At 43.1% G+C, this 18467-nt stretch overlaps 2 protein-coding genes across 10 annotated transcripts in view; both read left to right on the plus strand.

The window, feature by feature from the left end:
* The window catches only part of GATAD2A (GATA zinc finger domain containing 2A), an 83756-nt gene extending 79872 nt beyond the window's left edge, over positions 1-3884 (plus strand). For all 9 annotated transcript variants that reach the window (XM_088149442.1, XM_088149443.1, XM_007431469.4 and 6 more), the window contains one exon: positions 813-3884. In XM_088149442.1, coding sequence (XP_088005568.1) covers positions 813-946 — 134 coding nt within the window. In that variant the 3' untranslated portion in view covers positions 947-3884. The remainder of the gene's footprint in view (positions 1-812) is intronic.
* Positions 3885-9975: 6091 nt separating this feature from the next.
* Positions 9976-18467, plus strand: NDUFA13 (NADH:ubiquinone oxidoreductase subunit A13). Its single transcript, XM_007431468.3, has 5 exons — positions 9976-10137; positions 11207-11285; positions 13491-13562; positions 17454-17523; positions 18258-18467. Exons 1-5 carry the CDS (start codon positions 10038-10040, stop codon positions 18375-18377), a joined length of 441 nt encoding a protein of 146 aa, XP_007431530.1. The 5' UTR covers positions 9976-10037; the 3' UTR covers positions 18378-18467.

The raw sequence follows: 18467 nt of genomic DNA on the forward strand, positions 1-18467 counted from the left end.
GTTATTATTTTTAAATTTATTGTTTGAAGTCCTCTGTAAATGGGAGTTCTGTATTTTAATGGTGGGACAGACAGGCTTTAGGGAGACAAATGGTTCCCACCTCTACCCTTAAAATGCCCCCAAACTCCAAAATATGGCCTGAAATCAGTATTTTGAGCTCGTTTGGAGGCAACTGAGGATGGGGACGGTTTGCCTCCAGCTCCCATTCCCATCCTTAATTAATGGGGGAGGACCAAAAAGCTTATTGCCAACCTTCGACCATTTTGCCACTGGAATGGTGAGTGCCTGGGCCTACAGACAGGGTGGTAGAAGGATACAAGGAGGCCTCACAAGAAAGCGTCACATTGTGTCCTCAGCAGCCTCCTATTCAAAATTTCCTGCCTGCCAGCAGTTATTCCCTATGTCCTCTACCTCTCCTTCCAGCTGAGTTTCAGTCTTATATAGTGACAGAATGTGCTCAGTGCTTATGGGTCTGTTTTTGCTTTGGGCTTTTCTTCATCTATGTGTGTGTATTTGTAGTTTGATTAATTATATTGTACTTTTGCAAACCCTAAGATTTCCCCAAGCACATTTATTCTATTCTGGCTGTGTCCCCAAGAACTATGTCTTTTCCCAACCTGGCTGTTTCCCAGTGTTATTGGGAATGCAGTTCTATGGGGGAATTCTAAGACATGGCCATCTTGATACATCTGGGGAAGGCCAGTAAGGGAAGTGACTGTAAATCTTTACTGCCAAGTTTGCTATTAGAGGGGGAAACTGGTCATTTACCGGAGAGTTCGTTTCACTGCATTCTTTGTGTTCCCTCTCTCCAGGCGGGACATTGAACTTCGTTAATCCTAGTCTCACCGTGCACAAAACTTCCTCCTCGGCCGTAGATCGCCAGCGTGAATATCTCTTGGATATGATTCCTCCACGGTCCATCCCTCAGTCTGCCACGTGGAAATAACGCAGGAACCTCCGCCCTGAGTGGAAGACTTCAATTTTTCTATTTCGTCTTCTTGTTTTTTTCTTCCCACCCCTTTTGATTCTGCCCTCCTTTCCCCCGAAATCCCTCCACACAGTGGAAAAGCCGCTTTCAAGTCTAACTGGATCTGCCCGTGGGGTTTGTCAGAAGGCTTTTTTATTTTTTACTTTTTTTGCCAGCCCCATCAGGGGCCACATTGCTTCCTGCTGGATAGAATGGACGCTCGAAAGGGTGGTAATGAACGTTAGGCTACCAAATCCTTGCAACTTTTTTCTTGGCTGATGGTTGAGGCCATCTCTGAGGAAGATCTCAATTTAATATTATTATTTTCTCTGTGTATTTTGTCTCTTTAGTTTGGGGGTTATGTTTTTTTTTGTTTTGTTTTTTTTTGTTTTTTTGATCAGCTGCTTCTGGTCTCAGTCCCTTCCTTCCCTACATCCCTTCTTCTTTTTTTTAGTTACCTTAGCTGAATTTTCCTTTGGTTGATCATACAATAGTCCCTTGTGATCAAGGATGTACTTCACCTATTCACAGAAAGCAGAAGTGGGACCTGACAACAGTGAAAAAAAATCAGGAAAGGTGGACTGGCTTCCTCATTGGCCTTGTTTTCGCCCAAGGAGGCCCTTTTCTAAAGGAGAACAGGAGGGAGGGGTTGGGTGTTTGGTTTGCAGGTTTTGTTTTCTTTTCTTTTTAATCCAGTAATAACTTATATTACAAGCAAATGCAAACGGACTTGCCACCGCCAGAAGAAATGGAGCAACTGAACACAGGGCGTGCATCTTTTTGTTTCTGTTTCTGTTTTTTTTTTTTAATAGAATCTTGTTTCAGACAGATGTTCTGCCCTGGACATTTGATGGTTTAAAGAATTACTGGACAGTTTATATAAAACAGCTCTATTGAATCTCCTCAATCTGAACAGAATGAACAGTTTTTTTAAAAAAACAAAATAAGAAAAAATAGTCTAATGCTCCCAAAGAGAAAAGGGAGCAGTGTGGAGATGAATATTTTTTTTTTTCTTACAAAAAGCAACATCTGATTGAATCTCCCTCCCCCTTTTCATTTTTTTAGAAAGGTTTTTACTTGGCTATCTAAGAACAGTGTGCAATTTAGTTATGTGGAGCAGAAGGGACCAGAGAAGTAATCAGTTTTGTGTTTTAAAAAAGAAATAAATAAAAACAACACCATGAGACAAAGTCCACATCTCTCTTGCTACCAGTTGTTGTGGGGGAAAATGGCCTTCACAAAGGTGAACAGTTATAGATCTGGTGCCCTCCATATGTGTTGGATTTAGCTCCCATAATTCCCAGTCAGGAGCACAAGTAGAGGGTGTCTAGTGCAGAGAAAAACAGGCTGTCTGGCTTATAAGCACAACATGGGTACAAAAAGCTGTTGTCTCTGGTGTGTCCAATCTCATCCCTAGAAATGTAATTCCCCTTTGCTAGTAACATCTTGACTAATGTTTGCTTTAAATCGCACTTCCCCCCCGCTCCTCCCTGCCAAATTCAGTTCAATATGGAAGAATCATATTTGTTTTGTTTTCCCCCTTCTATCCCATTTTCTTATTTTTGTTGTAGAGGCAGAAGTACTGACCTTTCTATAACTATTCATAATAGCATATTGGTACTAGATTTAGTGCTGATATAAGAGTTCATTGCAAAAAATTATATATAAATAAATGCATATATAAATAAATAAATATATATATATATATATATAAGACTATATATAAAGCAGGGTGGGAGGGGGTTAATACTGTGCAGTCAAACCTTTTTGGGGCCGGGGTCAGGTATTTTGTTAGCTACAAGTGAGATACCTAATTTAAGAACAGACCTACAAACAAATGTTGCTGTATCAGGGAGGGCTCCCTTTTCAATTATGGCTCTTGCATTGTAATAAAAAGTTCCTTCTAATTCCCCCTTTTTCCTGTTCTGTAAGCATGAGTATTTAGATTTAATGTTTTACAGTCTGGTGGATAGCAAGCATATAGGGTTTTTTTTTTTCTGTTCAAAGCTCTTCATACTGAATTTTAGTTGGTTTTTCGATGTTCATGGTGGGGTCTACTTTTGTTTGTACACCAAAGCTATTGCTTTACTCTCCACTCTCACCTCTGTTTGAATTTAGTGGGCTTTAAATGCATTCTGATTGATTTTTCACCCAAAATTAGGATATCTTAATTTACCATTTCTTTCTCTCGCACTTCAGTTCTGTAAAGAATTTGACGCCAGTATAAACAATTGGAGTTCTAGTCTCCTAAAGAACCCATGTCACTTCCAAATAACCCCAAGATTTCCCTGATTGGTCAAATAGACCTGAAACTGGTTTGAAGCTGTAGTGTAGACGTACTGTTAGATTTCTCTGGCATTTCCACAATTTTCACAATTCACATCGGTCTGCCTTAGACTTGATGTGAATCAGTGTTTGCCTTTCTGAAATTCCAGCCTTGCTGTTTGTGTAGGACCTGGATTACTTACAAATCCGAAAGGATTGGTTTGCCGTTGTGAAGTGTAAGCTGGAGCAGTTTGACCAACAGTGATAGACCTGAAAAAAAAGGAGAGGCGGAGGGTGGGGGTGGCAAAACCTGTGTTTCCAAAAGCCATTTCCTTTTAAAAAGATGAAAAACCCAGCCGTGTCAGAAAACTCTTGATCGGGTTGGAATTGTCCAGGAAATTTTGGAGGTCCAGAAAAATAAATCTTAACTTGAAGCAACTCCTGTGTTGGATCTTTTAAGCCTCATGTTGAGCTCACCAGACTTTGATACGTCATCACTTTGGGGATTATATTTTAAATATCACTAAGGTAGGCATCCAAAGGTGATCAAGGTGCCCTAGAAAACAAGGATTATTCTTCTGTGATGACTGCTAAGAAAAAGACAATGTTCATTTAATTTTGAGGAAACTTCAAATACAGCTGAACACTGTAAGCCAGTGTTTCTCAACCTTGGCGACTTTAAGATGAGTGGACTTCCAACTCCCAGAATTCCCCAGCCAGCATGGATGGCTGGGGAATTCTGGGAGTTGGAAGTCCACTCATCTTAAAGTTGCCAAGGTTGAGAAATACTGCTATAGGCAGAGCTTTCTGACATTGTCCCTTGTTAACAAAGGTAAATAAAGTGGTGATTGTTAGGGACACATGTATGTTTGTATATGCATATCTGTCTGGAACTTGGCTAGGATGGAAAGTAGAGAATAAGGGTTTTTGAAGGGTCATAATAAAAACACTGAACTTGCATCAAAGATCAGCATCACTGGGGCATAACAATTGCATGCAAAGGATTAGAAGCCTGTAGGCTTTAAAGCAGCCTTTCTCATCTGCAATCATTTTTGTTTCACAGCTTTTATGGTTTTATTGTTGTGAGCCGCTCAGAGTTGTAGTCTAAGATGGGCAGCCCTATGAATCTTTTAAATAAATAACCCTAGGCTGCGATTGGAAAATAAGCATTTTTTTTTAAACTCCACGTGCCACGCTAGCACTTTTTACATACTGCAACTCAGCTGCTGGCCTGCTGCTCTGCTCTTGCTGTACACACAAAACATGGATTCTACAGGCTGGAAGTGAAGCATACTGTGAAGTTTTGTATTTTTCCCAGAAACCTGGGAATTATTTCAAAGGTTCCTCCAAGGTTTAAAAAAAAAAAAAAAAAAGTTGAGAAAGCCTGCTTTAGAGCGTTATATGGGAGGGAACCGGCAAACAGATTAACGGAGCAGGGAAATCTGTGTAGGTTGTTAGCCATGATAGCTAAGCTGAACCTCCGTGGACAGAGACAGCATATCCCTAAGTGTTGGAGGTCAGGATCAGAAAATGTGCCTGTTAGTTTCCAAGTCACGTCCTGATGTCTTCCTGATGCCGAGTTTTTGAAAACATTTTCAAGAATGTTTTTGCTCTGTAAATGTTCTTTTTAGTAGCGGATTGCTTCAAACTGGAAATGAAACAGCTGAAAACCACACAGATTCATAGGAACAAAAGCAGCAATGTTTATCTGTTTTTATTTTAAAGTTGCCAAGGCTCTGTGTTTAAGCGAATGGAGATGTAATGGATAGACCCTGGATCAACCTTGCTCCAGTCTGTTGGGACTATCGCACTCATAACCTAAATCACTGTCAGCCCTATGAGATTGACCAGACTAGGAAGCCAAAGCTATGAATGCTAATACTACTTTTATTATAAGGTTACTCTAGCAGAATCTTGCAAGTCTGAATGTGTGTCTCACCTCCCTGCCTTGATCCTAAAGAGAACTAGGGAGGGTCAAGTCTGAGACGCTTTCTCAAATTACATTTCTGCCTGGAACTCAAGGTTTTTCTTATCTGACCATTGTCTTGGCTGCAGCTCTAACTCTTGTTCCTCAAGGCTATTCTTATAGCCCATTTCAATCCTTTGAGGATCCAATCCTCAAAGGGCTGCATCGGCATCCTTCACAATGGATTTTTTAAGAAAGGCATTTGCTGGATTTCTCTAATTTTGCTCTCCCAATGTGCCTTTGTCCATCAGTGTAGCTAGCTGCCCTGAGTGACACAAACCAAAGGCATTTGGTACTTATGTACTTATTTTATGTCTAAAACAGTGTTTCTCAACCTTGGCCGCTTGAAGATGTGTGGACTTCAACACCCACTATCGGCTAGGTATTGTTTTAGACCAGTGTTTCTCAACCTTGGCTGCTTGAAGATGTGTGGACTTCAACTCCCAGAATTCCCCAGCCAGCCTTGCACACATCTTCAAGCGGCCATGGTTGAGAAACACTGGTCTAAAACAATACCTAGCCGATAGTGTTATGCTATCTCAAGACTATGGATGTTGCCATATGGCACATCTGGAGAAGAAAAGTCATCAAGCAATTTTAATTGCTAGCGTTTGTCCATCAGCTTCGTCTTAGAAAGCTGATGCCAAATGTTCTGGGGCAGTTCTTGTGCACAAATAGCAGTGAGCTCGAGAAACTTGAGCATTTCACAGCTCGTGAACATCAGGCTGGCAGCATCCTATGAGGATTTGTATTCCAGTTCCTAAACCAAGGGAGCTTACGTGGGCAGATAAAGCTACAGAAACTTGTGAACATCTGATGTACAGTAGGCGCCAAAGGTGCCGGCTCTTCATCTGCTTCACAGTCTGATGGAGTGGAATAGCTGATGCACTGCTAAGCCCAGGGAGGGAGGGACAGACGGACTAGCCACCACACACCCCTTAACCGTTGGCAATCACTTCCTAGTTTATTCAGTTCTTTGGTTGACAAGTCCTGTTAGAGAACTGGAAGAAGCCGCTTAGGGCACCGCACAGTGCAGGAATTCAAGCTAGACCATTCCCAAGAGACAGTTGTCCAGCTTTGAGCTTGAACGGATTCAGAGAAGGGAAATTCACCCCCTCGTTGAATCGATGAGTCCGCTGCTGATCTCTTCTTGTTAGGAAGTTGTGCCTACATTTAGCTGCAATCTGCTTCCATGTAATTTAAAACCACTATTTTGTGTCCTGCCCTCTGGGATAATATAGAATAGGATATTGTTTGATTTGATTTATGTACCACCTTTATTTTATAAATTCGAGGCGCTGAACATAATACTCCCTCCTATTTTCCCCACCACAACTCTCTGAGCTGGGGTGAGCTGAGAGAGCAACTGGCCCAAAGTCACCCAGCTAGCTGTGGCTGCTTTTGGGACATCTGTGGTATTTCAAGTGTGTTACCATATATCCTGTTCCTCATAAAACCTGTTCCAGATCCCTGAATATCCTCCTTGCTGCTGTTCTTGCCTGTTCAAGTTTGGATATTTAAACATGTGGTACCCAGCAGGGTTGTCTGTAGCAATGTATGTAAAAAAAGGTGATGGAGTTTCAGTTGCATGGCTGGGACTGCCATCTTGACTTTTTTGCCTCCCTTTCAGACACCCCTGGTACCTAGAACTGGATGCAAGACTCAAGGTGAGCTCTGATCAATGCAGAATGAAATGATTCCTTCTTTTGATTTGGAAACCACCCTGTTAGCATAGCGAAAGGGGAACTGAGATGCCATCGCATCCATACCAAAAATGTTCAGTGCAAAAGTGGAAGATAAGAAACAACAGATTTGCTACCCATCGCTGACCAGACGAGACGCTATAGTACAGTTACTATCTAGTGTAAACAAGAATGGCTCAACTAAAGACCGGGTTTGCACAACAAGCTAGATTATGAGTTTAGTTAGTTTGTGGCCCAGTGTGTTGTGTGAATCTAGGTAATTGGATCACTCAGCAAACCATGGGTCCATGGTGTGTGACCTAATATTCACTGATTCCCAAAGAGATAAACCATATTTACATATTTGCATGCCATTCAAGAGAGAAAATGAAAGGGAACCACAAAAAAATGTAACACATTCTCCAGCAGCCAACACCCAGATAAGCAGGGATTAACTCCAGACAAATAAGCAGAAAGCAATACCCCAATCAAGGGTTCAACCAATCAACCAACCAACTAAGGAGAAAACCATACCTCCACCAACACTGGAAGGGCAAGCTACTGTATATAAACGAGCAAACCCTACACTAACTAGCACTGATGATGTTACTTAGCTGGGTAATGAAACATCTGCAGACAGACAACCAAGCTTAGCACCAAGGACTCCAGAGATCCCCAAAGATCCATTGCATAAACACTTGACTGTCATAAAGATTATTTTTAACTTACAAAAGGGTAGACTTTATTTGAACATTAGCATAAGGTTTTTTGATAGTCCAAGTATTTTGTGAATGGATCCAGTTCAAGTACGAAAGGTGGTCTCCTTGCCATGGGTGGGGTCTTCAGGTTGGTTGGCCGGCCGACCTTCCATTTTCTAGGGTTAAGCAGTCAATAGATTGATCCCTACTATTTTAAATAGTATATTTTCCAGGCCTCCAGAGAGGTACTTTTTCCTTGCCTTTTAACATCACAGCTGCATCTGCAGACTTAATGAGCCATAAACAAAGTTGACCACATTTTAGTACACAGCCTTGCGCAAACCCAGCCTGTGTGTAGTTTATAATTCAATGTGCTACATGAACCCAGAAAACTGGAGGAATTTGGACACTCAAAAGTGTGCAGCTTGTAAAAGAAGAGGGCTATCACTGAGTGGAAGAGCAGAAACTGCAGAGATCCCAGATCCCTTTGCCCTGTGAAACAACTTGTCCCTCCAAAATTAGGAAGGCCCTGATCTTATTGGCCTTTTGTGAGGTGCTGAAGACATGGCTGCCTGCATAGGCATTGGGCCAAAGCATTGAGCAAGTTCATCCCTAAGATGTAATATTTTGATTTTCGTCCTTGGTTGCCAGCCTATTCCATTTCAATTTGATTGACTGATTGATCATATTTATACGGCCGACAGGCTAGACAATAGAAAGAAGAGAGTCATGATGTAACCCTAGAGAGGTTAAAGTATAATTGTACTTATAACTGCTGTGAAGAAGATTGGAAGCTGCTGCTTTATCTTTTTTTATATCTTCTACTTTTCTTTTTTATCTTCCTCTTACTTTTTCTTTCTTGCACTTTCAGCTTTTTCTTCTATCTTTCCTTTCTTCATTCTCCTTTTTACTTTAGTTTGTATTATTGTCAAAAATCTCAATAAAAATAATTTTAAAAATAATATTTATACGGCCCACCCTGAGTTATTTTGTGAGTTGTGGCCACCAAAGTTGAAGAAATAAATAAACCCTAAATTCAGTTATTGGTGTTTCCTAGTTGGACTAGAAATCCTCAGGTTCTGGAAGACTGAGGCCAGCCAGTGGTTTTATCTGTACAAGTTCAGCTGTAAAATACTGTTTACAAATACTTCAATGGCTATGTTCAAGACAAATAATGTATGTCAATGTAAACCAAATCGTATTAAGCAATATATTAAGCAATATTTAAACTTAGAACACTGTGTGAATATGGTTTATGGTTTAGAGCAGTGTTTTTCAAACTTGGCAATTTTAAGATGTGTGGACTTCAACTCCCAGAATTTTCTGAGCCAACATGTTGAAGCCCACACATCTTAAAGTTACCAAGTTTGAAAAACACTGGTTTAGAGTGTTGTATAATCCTAGCCAATATTATTAGTACTAAGCAAAGTGGGTGGTCTAGCTCAGAAGCCTGGTTTACACAATACTTTTAAGACCATTTCCTAACCCCGAGTGAATAAATCACTATTAACTAGATTCACATCACGAAAACCAAACCAAGTCACAGCTTCACATGTTGTGCAAATTTATTTACGAAATAACCTGCCTTAATCTCAAGGGCTGTAGCCAGTGAGACTGTGCAATGAGGGCTTGTAAACCATAGTTGTTGGCTAGACTTGCAGGCTAAACCCATTGTTTATTCAATAAACCATCGATTGGTGCAATAAGCGTCAACCCACACGAGGCACAAATGATCAGGTTCAAGCTGTATTTTGGACACATTGCCCAAGGGCTTCTGGAGAAGGCTCTCGTGCTGGGAAAGGTGGGAGGAAAGAAGAGGACGACCAGCAGCGAGCGGGGTGGGCTCAGTTTCAGTGCCGGTGGGGGCACCGTTGGAAGACCTGAAGGACCAGGTTAGGGACGGATCCTCCTGAGGAAAATCTATCCGTGTGGTCGCTGAGAGTCGACGTCGACTTGACTGCACTTGATCAGAAAGTGCGATAAATTAAAGCACCCACCCTTGTTCCATCAGCCTGTATTCCGGAGCCCCTTTACTTTAGCGTTTTCTCCGGCTGTGGCTGCGGCTTTGCAATTCCCCGAAGTGCTGGTTCGAGAGGATATCCAAGCACACTCTGGGAACGCAGGAGAGGGGAGTTCTTCCTTACTTTGCTGCTCTCCTTCAACAAAAGGCCGGGCAGCCTTCCGTTCTCGGACTACCGCCTTGCAAAACCCCCTCCAACACTAGCACTCTGCATATCGCAAACGTTTCCTGCAACGCTCGGAGCTTAGCTGAAAACCCCTCCCGCGCTTTGCAGAGCCTCCGACTACGAGCCCCCTTGCCCCGGAATTCCCGTCACGTGACCGCCAGCCTTCGGGCGAGTTCGGCTTTCATTGGGGCGCTCGCGTGACGTCATCCACAAGAGGCGAGCGGGCGTTCGGGCTGGAAGCGCCGGGTCGGGTCGGAGCTGCCCACTGCCAAGATGGCGGCGGGAGCCTGGAAGGTGAAGCAGGACATGCCGCCGGCGGGCGGCTACGGACCAATCGACTATAAGAGACGATTGCCCCAACGGGGGCTCCCGGGTGAGGATGGGGTCTTGAAACTCGGGCGCGTGGGCCCTCAGGAGGCGTCTGGCTCTCGGCCCCTCGCCTGAGCTGGGGCTGGCTGAACTGCCGTTAAACAAACCACCATGGGCTGTGTTCATATGCGGAGTCCCAAGCCGTGCTTGTCAAACCACGGTGGCTGCCTTCACGCGACATCCTAAGCCTGTAGGATGAGCCGGGACAGGTCGTTTGTCCCTACAGCTTAGGACCTGCTGTCAACCCATCCAATCGTGGTTTATTCAGCAAGCCATGGTTGAGTGTGTTGTGCAAGCCAGCTGAGCAGCTGGACGGTACGTTTGTGTGGGAGTTGGGGGTTCTCCACAGGTGCCAAAAGGAAATGGGAAGGGGGGCTCAGCCTTTCAACCGGCTTATCTGATGGATCCCCATTAGAGCAGCCTCTGAAGATGATCCCTTAACTATCCTCCCCATTCAGCAGGTTGTCCACGCTGGGTTCCTCTCTATGCCACTTCAAAATAAACCCCTCTCACTAGCTGAATGTGCTACAGTTGTGATTGTTTATCAGGGTCAGGATGCAGCTCCTCCTGCTAATCCCCCAAGTTTACCTTCTGAAAATGAGCAGGACTGGTAGCCTTAATACATCTGAGAGCAAACACCTAACATTTTGAAAATCCATTCTCAAAATGTCCCCAGATATTTGCTGGAAACAGCTCCACATGGCAGGTTAATTGAATGCATAACCATTATCTGAGATACCTGTTTATTGAACAGATTGGTAGTTATATTTGGAGGTATGCTGCCAGGGCCATTCTATATCTGTTTATTTGCAGAAAGATGCAGGCTTTTGTCCTACAAGGATGACTGATACAATACAGTCAAGAAGGTATGAAATGGTCATGATTAAAAGCTGCAGTGTGGTCATGGAATCAGCAAGCAGCTCCCTGAGCTTCATCCCTAAAGAAAAAAATAAGGTGTCTGTACAGTCTGTGAAAGCTTAGCCACCTTTGGAGATTTATTTTTTTTCTGGTTTTACTGGTATAATTTTTGGTGGCTGCTGACAATCATCAGGATCCCACTTTGTTGTTTCCAGGTTATGGCCTTCTTGCCATTGGACTTGGGGCTTTTGTTTTTGGCTCTTATGTCATTTTCAAATGGAACTGGGAGAGAAGGTAAGTTTCCAAACATTCCCTTTATTTGAGCTTAGGAGAAGGGCTGCCTACCCGTGACCTTTAAAAATCCAAATTGTAAAGCAGGCTGCACAACATTTGCCATCCCAGCCTTCAGACCTCTTTCCAAAAGTGGCAGCCAAATTGCTTGTCTGATGTGGAAGGAAATATTCAGTAATCAATAACTTGAAATTTATTTTCCATTTTTGTTGTGGTCCTGACCCCTTCTGCAGTACAGCCCTTTACAGGCCACTTTAAGACCAGGTGTAGCCCTTGGATTAAAAAAAAGGGTTATGCATCTCCGTTTTAGTGGTTTCCCCAAACAGGGTTCTGCAATCTGATAGGTTGAGTGACTACTTGCATCAGCCTCACCTGACACAGCTAGTGGTCGAGGATTATAAGACTTGGAAGAAGCTGATTTACTTTCAGCTTACTTTAAAGGCTTCCATCTTCACACAGTATAGAAACCCCATATAAGATTTGCATGGCTGTGAGCTGTTGAGTAAATTGGATTGATTCATCACACTAAGAGGAAAATTAGAGTTGGATTTTCTGCATAAAATGCTAAGTCACAAGTAGTTAGCCAAGCCGGGTTGCATGAGTGAAGCTTGAGAACTTAATTTACCACATTGGGTACATCAGTGGGGCAAGACCTCTTGGAAAGGGGAGGGCCTATACTATCCTAGTCCTTCACTTCTCCTACTGTGGACAAATCTATTGTTCTGAAGGAAGAAGTAAAGATGTGCCAGGATATCTTGCCTCTAGTCACCACTGCAACTGACCGATTCAGAGGAATCTCACCATCTGGTCCAGAAAGCAGATCCCTTCCATGACTTAAGCAAAACTAGAAGTTTTGATTGCTGAAGTACACAGTTCATCAAAATATTCCATAATTCCCCTGAAGTCGGCTTGCTGATTTTGCTAGGGAACTAATTGAAAAAAATGTGCATGACAGTCTTGGGATGCCTTTGTTCAGTACATTAACACATGCAGTGATTTGTCTGGCTTTGGTTCAGTATACTATGGGACTCTGCTCATTGTGGTTTATTCATTAAACCAAGATTAAGAAAATCTTGGCTTAGTTTGTTGTATGACAGGAGCCTGTATGTGCATGAGGGGTTCTGCAGAAAATCAGAGTGATTAATCAGTGGAGCAAGTTTTATGTGGAGAATCTTGGGATATTGCTGGAAACAGTTCTGCAGAGAAGTTTAGTGTTCCAGGGGCAGAGAACTTGGAAGTAGCACCCACCGGGGGGTGGGGGCGGGCTATATGTCTGTCAAAAGGCCAAGATGGCAGATGCAGCTTTGGAATGCAAGCACCGCCCCTTGTGTACCAGCATCTACAAAAGGGTGGGGTTGCATCACAACCCTGCGTCCACTGTTTTGCCACCCCCTGTGGATGCTGAAGAAACTCAGGGGAGGATGAACTTGCTTTATTGTTCCTGCTTTAAACTGGGATAAGGAATGTTCCTTCTTCCTGGATATTCTGGATAAGGTTGTGGTTGCATTGGAGAAAAGCAAGTCCAAGGCTTGGAATGTTCTTAAAGCTCAGCATTTTCTGTGCTCCTCAGTATTTCAGACAGGTGTCTTTCTCATTTCTGTGGAGTCCTTGTTGCTCTCTTAGCTTAGTCGTTTGCTTATAGACATTTCATTACCTGACTAGGTAACATCATCAGATGTTAAATATGATACCTGATTACCTAATCAGGTAATACCCAATTAGGGTATAGCGAATGATTACCTAGTTGGGTAATGAAATGTCTGCAAGCAAACAGCCAAGCTCAGAGAGGACCAAGGACTCCACAGTTCCATCTTAAGCTACATATGTTCTCTTCTGTTGGTTTCTCATTTCTACCTAGAGATGCCAGGATTTGAATCTGATGCCTTCTGCGGGCAAATCATTCTTTTACCACTGTATGGTATTTCCCATCCTGCTACCTTAGACTGTGCTGGGAAGGGCTTTTGTGAGTTGATGTCCACCAGCTTTCGAAGGGACCAGGTTGAGGATTCTGCTGTACTAGTCTCAGATTCTCCAGAAATGGAGATGAGAAATCCCAAGGTCTTGGAGACGTGGATGGCTTTCCACAAGTTTATTTCCCCTTTACTGAAGGGGGAATGACATCTCTTGTTATTGGACCTGGAAACCAGTCTTGTCCTTTCCTGGCTCATTTTATGGATCACCTCCCTGCTCTTTTCCTGCCTGTTCTAGACAACTAGCCTTTGAAGAACTGGAAGCGCGGATAGCAATGATGCCTCTCTTAATGGCCGAAGAGGACCGAAGGTAGGTTCAGTTCTCTAGGCCTGGGTGCTGAGAGACTTTTTACCTCCCCCACTCCTTTTATCTAATTATCTTAGATAAAGCATGGCTGGCTGGGGAATTCTGGGAGTTGAAGTCCACAGATCTTAAAGCAGCTGAGGTTGAGAAACACTAATCTAAGCATGAGGCAGGCGTCTCACTCCCCCAAGCAAATCTACCACCCTTTCTTTAACTGTCAGCTACTTCCAAAATACTAAGAGGCTTGAGGTCTTCAAAAACATTAAGCTTTCATTGTTTCAAGCTGACTGACACATCAGGCTATATCCTGGCTTGTTTAATCAGTTTACTCCCCAAACCATAGTTGATTAGGTATACACATAATGCTCAACTGTAAATCACAGTTTACAGACTATAGGGTTAGGTTTATATAACAGCTCTCAAAGTGGGGAATCTATTCCATTTTTCAGTACAGTAGAAGTTTTTTTTAACTGTGTTGCTTGTTTTGTGAGTATATATGTGTCGTTTAGACAGCGTAGGTCTCCATTGATAGTGTGAGCTTCCAGGAGAGATTACTCAACAAATCAGCCACAAAATATAAATAAAAGCAATACTATAAAATATTACACTGTAATAAAAAAAATAAACCCAGCTTATAAAGGTAAAATAGTAGAATAAAAATAACAATCAGGAGCTATATAAATATTTTAAATAAATAATGTCAGGATGAGCTACTGCTCAGGTCCCAACCAAACTTTGAAAATAACTTTGTGAGATAGGGACAAAGAGCAGAAATCAACCGATTCTAGAATTGGAAGACTCATGGAGGACATCCAACCTGTCTGAGGTGGGATTCAAATATGGCATCAGTTATTAATCCAGCCTCTGCTTGATTTCAGTAAGCATCTTCCCAGTTGCTGAGACAGTTTCTACCTGTTTATAACCATTGCTTCTCCTAAAGTTTAGCCAGAATTGCTTTTCTGCAATTCCCATGTGTTGGTTCTGCTTCCCAGAGCAAAAGAGAACAAAGGTGAATCTATGGGGCATGGGGAAAAACAGCTGATGCTGCACCTGATTTATTGGAAATATAAGGCCATGTCCTGCTGGGTTCAACAGTTGTGTTAGCTGAAGCCAGCTGATAAATGAAAAATGTACAAGTGGAAAGTGGCTGTGTTGAGCCATCATGTTTCTCTGAATGCACAAAAGTTGGCTTCACACTACATACTGAACCATCAAATAGTTTGTTTAGCTTTGTCTTAGCACATTGTGTCTATTCTTCCATTCTGTTTTGCAAACCATGGTGATTGTTTTCCCCATTATATTAACTCAGCCAATTATAGTTCATTCAATAAATGGTGGTTAAGTATATCACAACAGTATGCTGTGTGAACATGGTGCTGATAGAGTACCCTGGATAGCTAAGAAGGCAAATGGATCATCAAACAAATCAACCCAGAGTACTCACTTGAGGCACAAATAACCAGACTCAAATTATTTTTTGGACACTTGATGCAAAGACCCAGTTCTCTGGAGAAAGCTCTAATACTAGGAAAGGTAGAAGGAAAGAGAAGAAGAGGACGACCAGCAGGAAGGGGACTGGACTCAGTTACAGCAGCAGTAAATGCACCATTGGAATAACTGAAGGACCAGGCTGGAGGCAGATCCTCCTGGAGAAAAATTTATCTATGTGGTTGCTAAGAATCAGCACTGACTTGATGGTACCTAATCACTAATGATGGGTGCAAAACGAATCAAGATGCCAATTCACTAGGAGAAACAAGATTTGTCTCTTCTTGACTGCAAAGAGATTTTCTTTTCTGTTAATTGTCAAGAACTTGACAGAAGAGCTAATTTTCCTCTGGGGCTTGTTCCTGGAGGGTGAATCCAGAAGATTATAAATCTTCGTTAAACTGCTTGCAGTTATGAACAGTAGTTAAGCTGACAAGAACCTCTGGAGCTGAATTTACAAGCCTACAGATTTAAAACTCTTGCTTATTTTTCCTGAACTTTCGGATCTCTTATCTTGTTCTTTTTTCAAACCTTTGCTAGAACTTTTTTTGATCAGGATGTATAATTATCCCTTCACTATACAGGTGGATTATTTTTTTAAAAATTAATTTGCAATATTGCTTTCTGGATTCTTTTTTTAAGGGTTTAATAGCTTTGGTTAACAAACACACTTCAAGACTTCCTTCTATTCAAGATTCCAGGAAACATCATTTGGCCTTCAAGTTATCTGTTAAGCAAAGTCCAACTTGGCTGATACCCTTCCTCACATATGGATAGGAAAAAATTCTTACGATGTGAGGCAAAGCCCAAATTAAAACAGACCCATTCCATAGTTGGTGGTCTCTCCCTGTTCTCCTAGCTGGGCGCTACTGGGAAAAACAGGACAACGAAGAAAGTATTGATCAAGGGCTTCCCACCCAGCGCCTGTGGATATTCTCCACTAAAGATGGGCCCTTCCTGACTATGTTCTGGAAAGCAGTGAAGGCCTGGCTGTCCTCAAAGGCCATCTAAGACTCCTGAAGAAGTAGCGCTTGGGAATTCTTGGATGATTCTGTGGTTTTTAAGGGTGTTATATTTTAACCTTAATACTGTATTAATGGAGCATAAGCCCCTCAGAGTTGTTTTCAATGGCAATGACAGGTAAACCCTCGTAAGTTAATAACGATAATAAAAAAAATAATAGCCAGTTTGGTGTAGTGGTTCAGGCATCAGGCTAGAAAGCAGAAAACTCTTAGTTCTAGTCCTGCTTAGGCACAAAGCCAGCTGGGTGACTTTGGGCCAGTCACTCTCTCTCAGCCCTGGGAAGGAGGCAATGGCAAACCAGTTCCAAAAAACTTTTCCAAGAAAACTGCAGGGACTTGTCCAGGCAGTTGCCAGGAGTTAAGACTGACTCAAAGACAATCATACCAATATTATAGTTTATTAAACTTGTACGCTACCCAGCTCTCAATGATTCTGGGCGGCTCACAACAATCAAAGAAATTACAATAAAACAAAAAATAAAGATAAAAGATGGCAAGCGTGATGTAGTGAGGGGTCTCACCCTTCCTCACCAAAGGCCTGAGTGAGGAGCCAGGTCTTTGTGGCGCCTCTAAACAACAGCAGAGTGGGGGCCATTTGGATCTCAGGGGAAACCTCATTCCAGAGGGCAAGTGCTGTCACAGGGAAGGCACGCTTCCAGGATCCCGATAGAGGACATTGTTTAATTGAAGGAACCCAGAGCATGCCAACCCTGCAGGACTTAATTGGCCAGGCAGATATTATGAGAAACAGGTGGTCCCTCAAGTAACCGGGCCCTATGCCATGTAGTAAATATGTGTGTGTTTACTCCTCCATGAACAGAGAGAGTGATAAGGATAGCAACCTGCTACTTAGCATGAAATGTGAATTCATAATGTGTTTCAGCTAGATTTGTTAAGCTGCAACCGCAAGGTGGGCCTTCAGCATTGAGCCGTAAAAAAGGATCAGCAAAATAGCACCAGAGAAACTGGGATTCCCTGATGGTAGCTGCAGGAGCCCAAATTTAACAAGAAATCTTGCCAGATGTTGTGTTCTTCCCGTGAGAATATCAAAATATGGCAGCGTTTGGGCTGAACTGTCAACATCTGGTGAGGTTTTTTAAATAAGTGTTCAACACCTGCACCATTGTGCAAGACCATATGGTGGTCCCCAGCACTTCAAAAAATTGCCGTGGCTTATGGGCCACGCAGGCTGGGTTTACTGACACTCCGAATCAAACCCCATGTTGACTTTGTGCAGGGGGTAAGTTTGCCCAAAGGCAAGAATTCATTTGCATGAATACCGGGCTGCTCCACTCCCCCCCCCCAAATATGTATATATGTGAGTCAGATCATCCTCATTCTCTCTTTATCTCCTTTATCTTTTTTTTTTCCTTTTTTTTTGTGGAAGGACACTACGCCTCTTGCGTCATAATTTTGATGAGGAAACCAAGATCATGAAAGATGTTCCTGGCTGGCAGGTTTGAATCTTTGGCGATCTTGTAATAAGAGGAATTTCTCTTTCTTCCTGTTGCACCCTCCCCCCGACCCCTTCCTCACCCCCACCCCTTGACACTTGGAGGCCTTTCCCTACAGATGGGCCATTTATGGGTGGATTCTTGGGGGTGGTCCTAGATAAAATTTTGGGGCAGCCAGAGAAAGGAGCTACTATGCTCTCTTTCTCCTCGAGTGGCCAGAGGCAGTTTTGCAGACATTAATCTCATGGAACTCTGGAGCCCTGATTTTTTGGTCAGGGAGGGAGTAAAGCGACCAGAGGAATCAGTAATTGTGCCGCATTCGATTCAGCCAGAGCCAGATCCTGCCTCGTTTGACTTGTCACTAAAAGGGGTGGGACTAAACAGGCCATTTCAATGAGGCATTAAGCCCCACCCCTTTGCAGTGTCCCTGCAGGGTGATGCAGGAGCAGCCGAGAACTGGTTTGGCTTGGAGCCCCCCAATGCATTTCCCCAACTTGGACCCTGCTGTCCCTCCTTCAGGGCCTGATCCCTCCCTTGCAAGGAGGAGAAGCTGGGATGCGGGAGCCGCAGCTCTGATTTGCAAGCAAGAGTACCAGAACAAGGGAGGGTAGACAGTGCGGAAACTCCGGTTCTGTTTGCGCAATTGGGCCCCTGCTCCTTGCTTCCATTTGCTGCAGCGTTACCTGCCTGTATCCCCCTTGAGTACTGGCTGAACTCTTCCCTCTCTCTTCTCCCAGGTGGGGGAGTCTGTCTTCCACACCACACGTTGGGTGGACCCCAGAATTGAGGAATTGTACTACCTTCACCCAGCAAAAACTCGGCAACAGGCCTACTTTGGGTTCTCATTGAGCACATAAGCAAGGATTGTGGAAGGAACCATGTCTCTTGCTTTCCCAGGATGGGACATATTTCTTAATAAACTAATGCTCTGTGGAGCATCAACCCTC

Source organism: Python bivittatus, unplaced genomic scaffold, assembly GCF_059951505.1.
Source record: "Python bivittatus isolate LINGU-HERP-01145 unplaced genomic scaffold, Pbiv_v1 ctg000580_np1212, whole genome shotgun sequence".
Classification (NCBI taxonomy): Eukaryota; Metazoa; Chordata; class Lepidosauria; order Squamata; family Pythonidae; genus Python; species Python bivittatus.